Source organism: Frieseomelitta varia, unplaced genomic scaffold (assembly GCF_011392965.1).
Source record: "Frieseomelitta varia isolate USP_RPSP 00005682 unplaced genomic scaffold, Fvar_1.2 scaffold_138, whole genome shotgun sequence".
Classification (NCBI taxonomy): domain Eukaryota; kingdom Metazoa; phylum Arthropoda; class Insecta; order Hymenoptera; family Apidae; genus Frieseomelitta; species Frieseomelitta varia.
In genome coordinates, this window is record NW_025109061.1 from 336460 (window position 1) to 350765 (window position 14306).

Below are 14306 nucleotides of genomic sequence, written 5' to 3' on the forward strand. Positions count from 1 at the left end.
TTCAGCAAGAGGAAACGTATCGAGCATCACATGACGGAGAATGACGGAACGATGATAAATCGTATTCCCGTTATTCCCATACCACCGTGAATTTGCCATCGCTGCACAGTGCGATTCATCATCGCTCACGGTGCAAACAAGAGTCGATACAAGCCACAGGATACGCGATACACGTGCGTGTCCGAAGCTTTACCCGTGGATTATGCCTCGATCTACCGAACAGTCGGAAGTTTAAACAGTCCTGAGGTAGGAGTAGGTAGGCTGGTGGTGATGTAGGTCTCTTAAACCGGAGGCGATAAGTACGTGCGTGCACAGTCGCATGTGCAAGCATACAGGAAACGAGGAGGAGGAGGAGGAGGAGGAGGAGAGGGATAATGCATTTAGATTGTTCTCGTTCTGGCTTCGTTGGATACATATGAGAAAGAAAAGGATTCTGCTTACGAGATTAGGGGACATGTTACTGCGACTGCACGTTGTGTGTGAAGCTTTACCCCTTGGTTAAGCTTTCTCGAGGGGATTTAAATTGAGAAGGATTTATTTCGTGGACGGCCACGTTAATTTCCGTGGTTGCCGGAATAAGTTAGTCTTGGGAATGGAGAGACTAATGCCTGCGGTAGATCTTTCCCTTCTCCTCTGCCTTTTTTTTTTTTTTGCTCGCTTTCTCGAGCAATTAAGCAACAAAAAGTTCTCCGCAAAGTGAAATTAGTGACAAGTGTCTGGAGAAGTAACGAAGTTGAACGATTGAGTTGAATCTTAAGCAGTTTGAAGGCATTCCGCGAAGGAAGCTAAGTAAGAATCAGTGAAAATGTTTGCTCGAAGCGAACAAAATCCTTGTTGGTCAATAAAATTTGAAGATGTAGAATAGAAACAATGCGCGAGGGAAAAATCAAAGTGTGACGTCCTATTGAAGAAATGTTTCATTGTATATACTTATTCTTAATTTATATATGAAAGACTGATCATGGTGGATCATTAAAAACAATAGCCTTTAAAGTAAATTTCATGGAACAAATATTTTGTTGCTGTAAGAAAATTATTACATTTCTTCATCACGAAACAGTAAACAGCCTTGTCATTCGACTTTTGAAAGATAAGACTGATCAAATTCAAATCCCAAGGTCTCGACGCACATTCGAGTCTACCTTTTTATTTATCTCGAAGAAGAAGAAAAAGAAGGAGAAGGAACATCGGCGAGAATTGTTTTCCGAAAACGAGATCGAACACCTCGATCGCTCATGCGTTTCGACTTTTGCTCGCAGATTCCTATGGGAGGACTTCGTAGGTATGAAATCGCTTAAAATTCGACGTGCTCCTTCTGGAGGACGATCCTCGCCGGGGAATCGGATTCTCCGCGACGGTCGTAGGCATTTCAATCTCAAAGTCCGATCCGAATCCATCTGTGACTGGGTCCATCGATAAAATCCGCCCCCTAACCGCCGAACGACCCCTTTGCGTGCCGGATAAAACTGTGCCTCTCTCTTTTCATCCCCGTCAACCTCCCCTTCTCCCCTTTGATCGCGATAACGCTCGTTCGTCCGGTGATCGACGTCTTTTGCGATCGCGTTTCCGCTTCGCGCCCACTGTTCCTCCTCTTTGTATCCCCTACACACTCCTACGTAGCCATCCGGTACGTATGAAAATAAAATGGAGCATCGGAATACCGGCTGTTACGGATGATTGATTTTTCTGGGATCTACAGAGCGGTATTCCGTTTCTGATCGTGTCCGTTCGTTCGCGTTGCACGAAAACGTGGACCCGAATGATTCTTATTGGCGTTTCTATTTTTCTTTTTATTTTTCTTTTTTTACGCGTGTCCCCGTTTGAAACAGTTTGATTGAGAATTGTATTCTTAATATTCTGGTATTTATCCTGAGCGATGAAATTTTCAAACTGCATATTCTCGTGATATAGAAAGTGTTGAGATGCCAACACTTTTCGAAATTATTAATAATATATTATTATAGTATATTAGTAACTGATGAAATACAGTGATAATATTAATATTAATATTAATATCAGTTGGAAAGTTCAGTTTCGAAAGAGAAACTGTCTCGATTAATTTACAATTGATTATATTTAAACGTTGTCTTGATTACCGCCGCCATAAGAACAATCGTTACTTTCTTTCCATTAATCTTCCCTTCTGTCACTCCAAATTAACATATTTCCTATAATAGCAATTTTCGCCGCTCCAATACCCGTCTTCATTAATCCTAGCAGCATTGTCCTCCCAACTCCAAAGTCTCTATCGCCATAAATCATCGCTACTTATCGCACAATTATTCAAATAATTATTCCACTTCCCTGACCGTGTAATATTCTTCCCTCCCTCTCCCCTCCCCTTACCGACGAAGGTTCATTCAGTTGACAATTATTCGCCTAATAAACGCCCTCGAAGAAGTCAGTGGTTCACGACGGAAGTGGCATCCTCACGAAAATTTGTCTGGCCGGAATTCAAGACGGCGCGCTGGCCAAGAAACCGGTCTAATTGTCTCTTGTGTAAAATACAACGAAATTAAATTGCTCGGGGAGGGGGCAGGTGTTGCTGTTCCACTAATTGTTCGACGTTTAAAATGTCGTCTGGAAAGGCAGCCAGGAAAATATCACGGGTTCCATTTATCCTATTTCGAGAACGTGGTTCGCTGATTTCAACTTTGAATGAAGTATATATCGCTACTGAGCAAAGTAGGATTTGTAAGAATTACGTTAAAGGCGCGTAAAACTTGTCCTCGAGCTGATTTTCACGAGAGAAATTATTGGGAGAGGTTTCGTAATTTTTTTTTATTTTAGAACGATTCGCCATTTTTTCATCATTAAGTTACGTTAAAGGCGCGTAAAATTTGTTTTCGAGCTGATGTTCACGAGAGAAATTATTGGGAGAGGTTTCGTAATTTTTTCTATTTTAAAAAGATTCGCCATTTTTTCATCACTAAGTTACGTTAACGGCGCGTAAAATTTGTTTTCGAGCTGATTTCACGAGAGAAATTATTGGGAGAGGTTTCGTAATTTTTTTTATTTTAGAATGATTCGCCATTTTTTCATTATTAAGTTACGTTAACGGCGCGTAAAACTTGTCTTCGAGCTGATTTTCACGAGAGAAATTATTAGGGGAGGTTTCGTAATTTTTTTTTATTTCAGAAAGATATTCGCCATTTTTTGATAAATAAAATTCCAGATTATTTCGAGAAGTTTTTCACTATGTTGCTACTTTTTTCTCGAAAGTAGTTTCTTTAATAGTTCGAGATTACACAGAGAAAACTTTGACGAAAGAATATCACGAACGAGAACCAAATCAGAGATTTGCGAAATTTTAAGAACCTCCCAATTCCACCAATACCAAAATCGAATAAATTCAAATTCCACACTAATTAAACAGTATCACCGCAATATAAATCTTTCAATCTGTTTTCACCGCTCTGGCTCGCGGTATCAAAGAAAACTCAGTTGGAAATACTCGGCAGCATTTCCACTCGATTTTGTTTCGAGGTTTGCCGTTTGATATCGCGTTCCGACGCGATAGGCGGCGGCCAATTTCCGGTTCAGAGCGGCCGGTCCGCCGCCTTGAGCGCCGAGGAAGCATTTAAGGGGCTGCGAACAGCGCCAGCGGCACCGATAAGGACCGACTCTCTCCCCCTTCAGTCAGTTATCGATACTCGCATCTGGAATTCCGGTCCAGTTCGAATACGCCGCCCTCCTTTTTGCCCCATCCATCTCTCGAAACGCTGTATTTTCGAGGCTTTATTACGGGAAATTGGAGTAATCTCGTTCGAATTAGAAATAACTTGGTCGAAGGGCAGCGCTGGCCGATCGATCGATCGATCGGACCGTCGACAAATCAACTATCGGTCTGATTCCTCGAGGAAAATTTGTCTGCGATTAATTTCTGTTACATACGGTACGATTCGGAATGAGCAGATAAGGAGCGGAAATTGAAGGGGAGTGGGGGGGGGATTTAATGAAAACGAGACGCTTTAACATTTGAAAATTTATGGGGGGGGGGGGGGAGGGAAGAAATCATTTTTCAGCGAGTGTTCAATTTAAATATGATGTTAAACGTTTTGGTTTAACGTTTAAGTACAGCATCATACTACAGTGTTGTAATATTGTAAATATATTATATAATATATTTAGCATGAATATTATACGATACTATATAATTTAATATTAATTCTGTCATGTTTCTTTTTTTTTTATTGGTAATTGAATTAGGATTGATCATGATTCATTCATCACTGAATTCACTTAGATCGTGCTGATTTTCGATCGAGAAAGTAGCTAAAGAAAATGATATACTGCATGTATGTACTGTAAATTGAAATAATATTTCAGAAGAAACGATTAAATATTTTTATTTTATGAGAAAAATTTCTAACGTATTTAAAACGTATCGGAAACGTGTTTGCAAGCTTTATTTAAAATATCAGTGTCAATTCCCTGTACGCAGTGTTTCTATCAAGCAGAACCGATTGAATTCAGTATTAGGATATTTTCGAAATGGAATCGAATTTTCGAGAGGCGGAGGTGGCAAAGATTGAAACAGGATAAACCCGTAATCGGTCGCCTCCGTGGAAAGGAGCACAATGGACCCGGTGAAATTTGAATTTATATTGGAGCCAGGCTAGCCTGTGATTCTCTCTCGGCGTTACTTAATTCCGCGATATTCTCGCGCTGTGTTTACGTATACATTAAATGCATATTCATGTCGGCGACATTCGTCGAAAAAATATGGCGCAAGTATTAAGATACACCACGATAGAATTTTCCATTACGATGAAATTTTGTACTAATGTATTTTAAAATTATTCTCTCGCCGAGAGAAGTATAGAGAATACAGAGAGGAGAGGTTGAAGATGGCAAAAACGAAAATTGGCACGCGCAAGAAGAAGCGTAACAAGTGGATGCACAGACGTTTATTTGATTAATCGAGTTGCAGTAGAAATTCATCGATCAATTTTAAACGTAGTACGAGTCGCGTTTCATTGTGCGTTGACTTGTACTACTTGCAATCAACTTACCAGCGAAATTCGCGCAATTAAATGATGTTGTTTCTTTTGAGTAAGAAGTCAATTGTTCTCGTGATGTCTGAAGAAGGACAGAGAAACGTTTCAGAGACAAATGGCACGATACAATTTTGTAAAATGGAATTACAATTAACCCAAACTCAAACTAACGCTCTCTAACGAAACGGATTCTAAAATTAAAATACCATGTCGATTTCATTCTCACGTAAAATAGCGAAATATTAAATTATACAATGTATTGCTGTTGTATGTTAGAATACTAAATCACAAACTCTCATCCATTGTTTTTCCAACAATAAGTTTATTTCAAACAATTTCTTGATTCACACTCTAAATAACTTCCGATTTGTTCGGTACACCAAGCAAATACCTTCGGTAATTGTCTTCGGTTGAAAAAGCTCGAAATTCCGTTCCTCTTGTTCCCTTTTTTCCCCACTCGTTCTCCGCGTTCTCCCCTTTTTTCCCTCCTTTATCCTCATTGTTGGCTTTCGCTCGCGTTCGGCCAAACTCGAGAGTTTAAGCAGATTAAATCCCCCCGAGCAGCTAGCTGTGACAAAGGCGTTCGCTCGACAGGTTTGTTGCGAAAAAACATAATCGTCCGTTCTCGCCAGTTAAGAAAATCCTCTCAGTCCACTCCGGCTTGGCTAACTTGTTCATCGATCGATCAGTACGGTGGCTATACGATCGCTTGACTCGTGAACTTTATACGCGAATACGTTTAAAATCGATGCAAATTGACCGTTCCTTTCCCTCTGTCTGGACAGAGAGAAAGAGAGAGAGAGAGAGAGAGAGATTCGAGCACCATTCGCGAATACGGTGAGATTGAATATTCAGACCTGATCGAGAGAAGAGTCACAAGCGGATGGAAATTTTATTCCTTTCGAGAAAAATTAATTTCAAATGTAAAAGAGAAGCGCGAACCGAAAAAGTGATCAGAGATTCTTTTACTTTCATTAGAAATCATTTTGGATGGAAGATCTTCGAAAAAAATAATATCCAGTCAGTCGTGTCTCCACCTCAGTTACATGAGTGAATTTAGAAATTTTTTACTTAAAAGACCTAAACTAAAAGAGAGAGAGAAAAAGAGAAAGAAATCTAATATATTTGCCAGTTTTTTCCTACATCCTCTTAAAGTGATCATTCGTCCTATTCTTGAAGACGAAAAGTGATCAGAGATTCTTTTACTTTCATTAGAAATCATTTTGGATGGAAGATCTTCGAAAAAAATAATATCCACTAAGTCGTGTCTTCACCTCAGTCACATAAATAAATTTAGAAATCTCTTACTTAAAAGACCTAAACTAAAAGAGAGAGAGAGAAAGAGAAAGAAATCTAATATATTTGCCAGTTTTTTCCTACATCCTCTTAAAGTGATCATTCGTCCTATTCTTGAAGACGAAAAGTGATCAGAGATTCTTTTACTTTCATTAGAAATCATTTTGGATGAAAGATCTTCGAAAAAAATAATATCCAGTCAGTCGTGTCTCCACCTCAGTTACATGAGTGAATTTAGAAATTTTTTACTTAAAAGACCTAAACTAAAAGAGAGAGAGAAAAAGAGAAAGAAATCTAATATATTTGCCAGTTTTTTCCTACATCCTCTTAAAGTGACCATTCTTCCTATTCTTGAAGACGAAAAGTGATCAGAGATTCTTTTACTTTCATTAGAAATCATTTTGGATGAAAGATCTTCGAAAAAAATAATATCCAGTCAGTCGTGTCTCCACCTCAGTTACATGAGTAAATTTAGAAATCTTTTACTTAAAAGACCTAAAATAAAAGACAGAGAGAAAGAAATCTAATATATTTGCCAGTTTTTTCCTACATCCTCTTAAAGTGACCATTCTTCCTATTCTTGAAGACGAAAAGTGATCAGAGATTCTTTTACTTTCATTAGAAATCATTTTGGACGGAAGATCTTCGAAAAAAATAATATCCACTAAGTCGTGTCTTCACCTCAGTCACATAAATAAATTTAGAAATCTCTTACTTAAAAGACTTAAACTAAAAGAGAGAGAGAGAAAGAGAAAGAAATCTAATATATTTGCCAGTTTTTTCCTACATCCTCTTAAAGTGACCATTCTTCCTATTCTTGAAGACGAAAAGTGATCAGAGATTCTTTTACTTTCATTAGAAATCATTTTGGACGGAAGATCTTCGAAAAAAATAATATCCAGTCAGTCGTGTTTCCACCTCAGTTACATGAGTGAATTTAGAAATCTTTTACTTAAAAGACCTAAAATAAAAGACAGAGAGAAAGAAATCTAATATATTTGTCAATTTTTTCCTACATCCTCTTAAAGTGACCATTCTTCCTATTCTTGAAGACGATGCACCCCCAAATTGCTCGCTATTTGTACGTCCACCCAAGTGATCCCCCCCACTTCGAATTCTATAATACCTACGTGATTTCCGCTTGTCTGAATTATTCATTCCCGCGGGCATTTTTACCACTCGCCCGATCTTGGTCTAAATCGCCGATATAAATCATGCGAAAGCGATACAACGTTAAGCTCGAGAAATATATCGTCACCGGCGCGCGGTAGGAGCTAATCCGTCCAATAAAATGTCCGAAAGGGCGGGGAGAGCCGCTTTCGTAGAATTTTTCTTGGCACGTGTCGTGGCTCGTTAAATAGCCGAGGCTTTTTGCCAAACGTCTTCGTTCTAACGCTTTAATTTTAATCCACTGCACGGATCAATGCTGTAGATTCTACGGCGGTGTGACTGTTCGTCTTGGCCTGGCCGATTCATCGTGTGCGTGAAAAATGGCCGAGGACGGCGTCATAATGAGAGAGTAATGAAGACGAGTGAAGCGAGCTCCTTCGTCTCGCTTGGATTACGCGCCAGGCACGTCGAGAACTTTTTTGTCCAATAGTTTCGCAGTTTTAAATATATTGAAGTATAACCCAGGCAGAACAAATGATAAATTTGTTGCTTCTCAGTAATTTTTATCCAGTGATGTCATACCGACGAATTTCTTAAAAAAAGAAAAAAAAAAAAAGAAAGAAAGCGACGAATTATTGCGTACGGTGTTGGTCACTCGTTATGGTCCGCAATCGGCTGCCAGGGCAAGTGGTTAAGCAGCGTTCCTCGAGGACGTAAATTCAACTCTTCCCCATTGTTTCGCCGGTGGAAATTCGGCTTGCGGTTGCTCGTTTAACATATCCGCGACTGACGACGTCGCGATTAATTGAAAATTAAAGTACTTAAATACAATAGCGAGAGTGTCTGTCCACGTTGGCTCGAAAAAGTATCTGAACACTTATTCTGCGAAGAGCTTCAATATTCATAATGTTGCGTGCATTGTGTTGGAATAATTTGAGATCAATCTGCAAATATTAATCTTATAATTTTTATATATATATATATATTTTTTCTCAACTATCAAACTTGCAATTTTTACATATACTTTGTCTATCGCAATCGTGTCTTGTTAGAACATTAATGAAACTTGAACTTCGTCAAGTGTTTGGTTAAGCTTTCGTCAGCCTCTGTATTATTTCTCTGACAGAATTTGAAAGATTTATACGCATGTGTGACGGAGTCAGGAAAAACATTTACGTTTTACGCTACGTAGAAAGGCAGACTTTATTGCCATGTGTTTGTCCGCTTGAGAGCGAATTAAGGTGAAAGGCTTTTTATTCGAGCGATACGTTTGGATAAAACATTTTCGTTTGACGTATCGACGTTCGCGGATTCTACGGATGGAAACAAGTGTCACGTCTCGTTTCGCTCGGAGTATACGGGTATTAATTCGATAGAGATTTTTGACGAGAGCAAAAAGGGCGACTCGCGTGTGTAAATAGGATTACCAGCGTCATAAATTGCGATAAAGCGTCAACGTGTTTCCATTTCTGCGGGATCGCTCTATGATGCAACAATGTTTATTCTGAATAAATAAGCAGAGAATATCGTAGATATTAATTTCAAGCAGATATTATGATTCAAGGATTCTTCGCTGAAAAATTCGCGGAAACGTATTTTCAAGATTATCTGGGATTCTTGTATACAGAGTTAAACCCTTCGCTGATTCTCGGTTATATGAGACACAACTTTCGTATTATATTTTTATTTCCTTCATCTGAACTAATATTTGTCGTCATTAAATCTCCTTTTAAGAAAAAAATATTAGCCACTCCAAATGAGAGACCAACAGATTTCTCAGATTTTTCCAAAATTACATATTTATTGCTTGCGATGATAGTGATACTAGTAATTATATTTATTGATAATAATTAATAATAATAAAATTTTTCTCCAAACATAAGAAAATATAACTTTTTCAAGATATAACAAAAATTTATTACTAATAATCGACTAAAGATTCTATTTATAATAATCCAATGTCATTGATTTTACAATGTTCAGGATTTGTCAAAGAAATTTGGCGAATCGAAGTTTCATTGATATTACTTTGAAAATTGTAAATGTTAAAATTTAAACCGATTTCCTAATATTCATTCTTCGATGACAATAAACAAAAGATCTCAGACTCTCCTCAGAGAAATTTAATTAAATATCATTTTTAAATAAATTTCCCAATTTCTGAAACATACATTTGTCACTCGATGACAAAAAGATTTCCCACTCTCGGAGGAAACTTTCAGTGCCCTCGAGAACGAAGATAATCTTCGATTGCTCAGTGCTCCGTGATCGAGGAAGGTTGAAAGGTTCGCTCTTATTTTTTTCTTCCCCGCCAGTTTCTTTCCATCATCCGAGCTTCGACGTTTTCTGTCGATAATCGCGGATCGATGCCACTGAAGGCACGTTAGAAATCCCTGGCTCTGTACATTGTAGTCAAAGGATGATTAAGAAGGACGAGGCACTCATCATTCGTCCTGTGTTCTCTGATTGGACGAATTCAAAGTCCTTCGAAGCAAACCATGCATCATAGACAGCTAGTGATCGATATCACAACGACTGTAACGCCCCGAGGACGTCGTACATATTAAACCTTCCATCTGAATCTTTCTTCATATTGAACATTTAAACATTTCGTTCCATTAAATTCTCTTGAAACATTAGTACATTTTGTAGTATCGAATTAATTGGATTAATCATTCGGCCTTGGACTTTACCAAACTCGTTCGTCGACTGACGTAATTTCCCAACATTTGATTTTATAATAAATTGAATTACAATTTTACCATTTACCATAATTATTGAGAGTATATTATTAACATTAGAAATTTCTGTATCCATTATTCATTCAATATATTATTAACATTAGAAGTTTCTGTATCCATTATTCATTCAATATATTATTAACATTAGAAATTTCTGTATCTATTATTCATCCATAATACATTTTGTAGTATCGAATTAATTGGATTAATCATTCGGCCTTGGACTTTAACAAACTCGTTCGTCGACTAACGTAATTTCCCAACATTTGATTTTATAATAAATTGAATTACAATTTTACCATTTATCATAATTATTGAGAATATATTATTAACATTAGAAATTTCTGTATCCATTATTCATTCAATATATTATTGACATTAGAAATTTCTGTATCCATTATTTATCCATAATACATTTTGTAGCATCGAATTAATTGGATTAATCATTCGGCCTTGGACTTTAACAAACTCGTTCGTCGACTGACGTAATTTCCCAACATTTGATTTTATAATAAATTGAATTACAATTTTACCATTAACCATAATTATTATTAGCATTAGAAATTTCTGTATCCATTATTCATGCATATGCACTTTCAATTCTATTAAATGGATATTTTAACGAATCAAATTCGCCGAGGACCTACCACGTCTGTTTTCATTGGCGAATCGCCGTTTCGTGTACCTGGATATTTGAACGCTTTATTTTTGTCTATGCAGACGTTTAAAATTTGATAAATGCAGATATTTTTTGTCATACAATTTTACGTTCCCTATTCTATCCAACGTCCAATATCTTCGAGGAATATATTTTTTCGTCTCAATTTCCGCCACCAGCGTTTGAAACTTGTAACTCACAAAATGAAACTCGTAGTCTGCAATAAACAGATTTCCCGCAAGAAATTCCAGATTGTCACATTTCCAGAGGATTGAAAAATTACCGTGCAACGGGAAATAATTTACGACCGTTTCCCAAATTTATTCAAAAAAAATATCTCTCTCGAACGTGACTACAAAATAAAATATATAAAATCCCGTAAATTCGTCCCTTGTTGCACTAACACAATACAAATTCTCGTATAAATGGCACATTCTCGTCCCTGTCGTAAATTTTAGAAATTTTTCTGTCGACAATTCGCGCGATGCAGTTACTGTAATGTAACTTTCAAGGTGTCAGTAGGAGAAAGACGAGGGATTACTGACTCATCCGAACGGAATAATAATTCCTCAAACGGAACGGATCAGGTACTTAACGAACTATTTGTTCTGCGATATTGCGCGATGGCTGCCACACCGAGCATCGTCGCGAATCGCATGAACGCGCCCGATGTTTGCGTGAACTCGATTGATTCTCCCGTCACGTTCTCCCGTCGCGACGTTAAACAATGTTTGACGGCAAATATTGTTTTTCGTTGGCCACGCGTCGCGTACTCGTTACAGCAATAATTCGACAGACGGGAAGAACGGGTAATCGGATGGAAGAAATCCGATTTCTTTGGAAGCTGAGGATCGTGGGGCATGAAGGAATATTAAATTCACTGCCGGCTAAATCCTCCCGTGGAGAATTGTTATTGGATCGCGGATTTTTCGTGCGTTGTGAAACTCTTGCGCGAAGATTAGAGATGAAAATTGATCAGACACAAAGTGCAATGTGATGTATAAAAGTACGGAGCACGAAGTCACGGCAAGCAAGTGCGGATTGCTATATTCCAGATCAACGAGAAATCGAAAACTGTGGCGAAGGAAATCGTCAAATAATTTAATAAAAAAAAAAGTATCGATCACTAGATGATACGGAATCGTTTCAACAGACTTGCAGTGAATCACCACGAAATAATAAAGAAAGCTAAAGAGATTTTCTTCTAACTGTCCTTTGGATTTAACGATGCAATGAATGACACCATAGTATCGCCATTAACAATATCACAACTTGATAGATTGTATTTTTGCAGTTAATAAAAGAAAAAAAAAAAAAAAGAAATGACACTAGAAAAAATATTCAAATCAGAATGCTCGCTTTAACTCTGTAGCAGTTGAAACACATTTCTTGTTTGCACTGCTTTTAAGTGAAACGTGACTAATTATTTCACGAAATTATTTCGTTGCGAAGAGATCAGAATTATCGCTATGATTTCACAGAAATATTTAAGATCAATTGCACGTAAATAAATAAATAAATAAATATATATATATATATTTATAATGTATATAATTTAATTATATTTTATAGTTATATAATTTAATTTAGTTATATATACATTTATAATTATATATATATATATATAAAAATTTGCAAATATTGAAATATTACGCATCTTACTCTAAGAATACCATAGGCTGTTCTACATGAAAGAAAATCAAGTTAAAAGCGATTAGAACCATACTTCATACAGAGATAATGCGCTCTAGAATATTCAATGATATAATGAAATATTCCAAGAATATTCAGAAAGTAATTAAGAATGTTCTGAAATATTGCACACGTCTTGAATATTCAAGCGCATCTTCCTGTAATGTCTCAAGTCTCGTAGTAAAATATTCCACGCCGTCGTAAAAGATTCAATAATACATTATGCTCAACCGGAGGACTTTATGCTGCCTCGACCGTTTCATTATTCAATGGCCAAAATTCCTCGGTAAGACGAAAATTCGGATTTTCCAAACAACGATAAATAAGCAACGCGCTTGTTTATCGTTAGCATTTTTCCACACGCAACACAAGCTCGCTATATATATATATGGCATTCGCGTATTCACTCTCAAATCTTGGTTTACGATCAATATAACGCGCATCTCTCGTGTCGATCAGTCATTTAGATGCCTCGGTCACTTTTCTACTGTACCTTGAGCTGCGCAACGGGCTTAATCTACTTGTTTTTATTGATTTTTTTTAAAGGGAACCAGACATAACTGGCATCGCGAGACCGAAGTCGAATATTTTCATCGTTTTAATTATTTTCTTTCTTTTCTTTTTAGAATTTAAAAAATTGTTTCGATTCTCGTAGTTTTACGGTGTAGATCAATCGGTGCAATTTAACGAACAGAATTTTCTCACGAGTGACACTATGAGATTCGAATTGAATAATCTCGTTTCGAACGAGAGAAACAAATTTCATACTGTCCATAAATTTATCGTCGTTTATTGTCACAATCACTTTCAGCTGGCTATTTATTCATTGTCCCTCTATTTTCTGATTTTAAATTTAATTCATTTTGAACAACTCTTAGACTCTGCACAAGCTAATTAATAAAGCAATCTTTCTCTTTTTTTCTTCTTCCAGAAATACGTCAGTGAGGGCTCGACAGTACGAGACTGCGTGCCGACGTGCGTAGAGAAGGGTGAGTTCCACCTTCCCCATTACAAATTGCCAAACAAGTCGCCAATTAAAGAAAATAGTTGCAGTTTTAACACTACGATTGTCAACCTTTAACGTGAAATTATTAGAAGATTATTGAAATTTTTAAGAACGAAGCAACCCCTCGGAACTCGACAACAATTTGCAACAATTAGCAAAGATTGCGTAGTCCCATATTCTCAATTGGCGTATTCGCGGGGACAGACGAGTGCCAACTTACACTAGGAACGGTCGTTAATGTAAAATACAAGGGGAGGGGGCGAATAAATTCTCAATGGAGGGGTCACTAAAGCAATTAATCTCTCATTAAAAAGTTGTTCCTCCGTTCCAGCAACGAGGATTACTCCCCACGGACTCGCGAATTCGCGCCGGAACAATTTCATCTTCTATTATTGTCATTATTATCCCGTGGTACCTCAACGACGTGCCCTCGAGTTTGTTACTGAGAAACGTAGCCTGTTTTGCTAATTCTCTCCGTCCCTCTCTTTTTAAACGCTGGACTCACGCTCTAATAATTCATCGATCTTTACGTGTTCGTCGCGCGGAATAATGGAACAAATGAAACGTCAAAATTTTGAGGGAGAGTGGTATAATTACGTTAGAATGGCAAATCATTGTGATTCTGTCGAGGCAGATCTGAAGATGCGCGTGAAAAAAAATAAAAGATATTCAATATATCATTAATATAACATATAATGTAATATATATTATAATATAAGTATAATATATATAGTATAATATAGACATTAATATATCCGTGATAATCTCGTTAATTTATAAATATCGTTAACGTCGCAAGTGCA

The 14306-nt window shown here is 37.2% G+C and overlaps 1 protein-coding gene across 1 annotated transcript in view; it reads left to right on the plus strand.

Annotated features, from left to right (window-relative positions):
• Nucleotides 1-14306, plus strand: part of LOC122531756 (toxin 3FTx-Lei1) — a 124679-nt gene that overhangs the window by 101435 nt on the left and 8938 nt on the right. The window contains exon 3 of the mRNA XM_043659941.1: nt 13429-13486. Coding sequence (XP_043515876.1) covers nt 13429-13486 — 58 coding nt within the window. The remainder of the gene's footprint in view (nt 1-13428; nt 13487-14306) is intronic.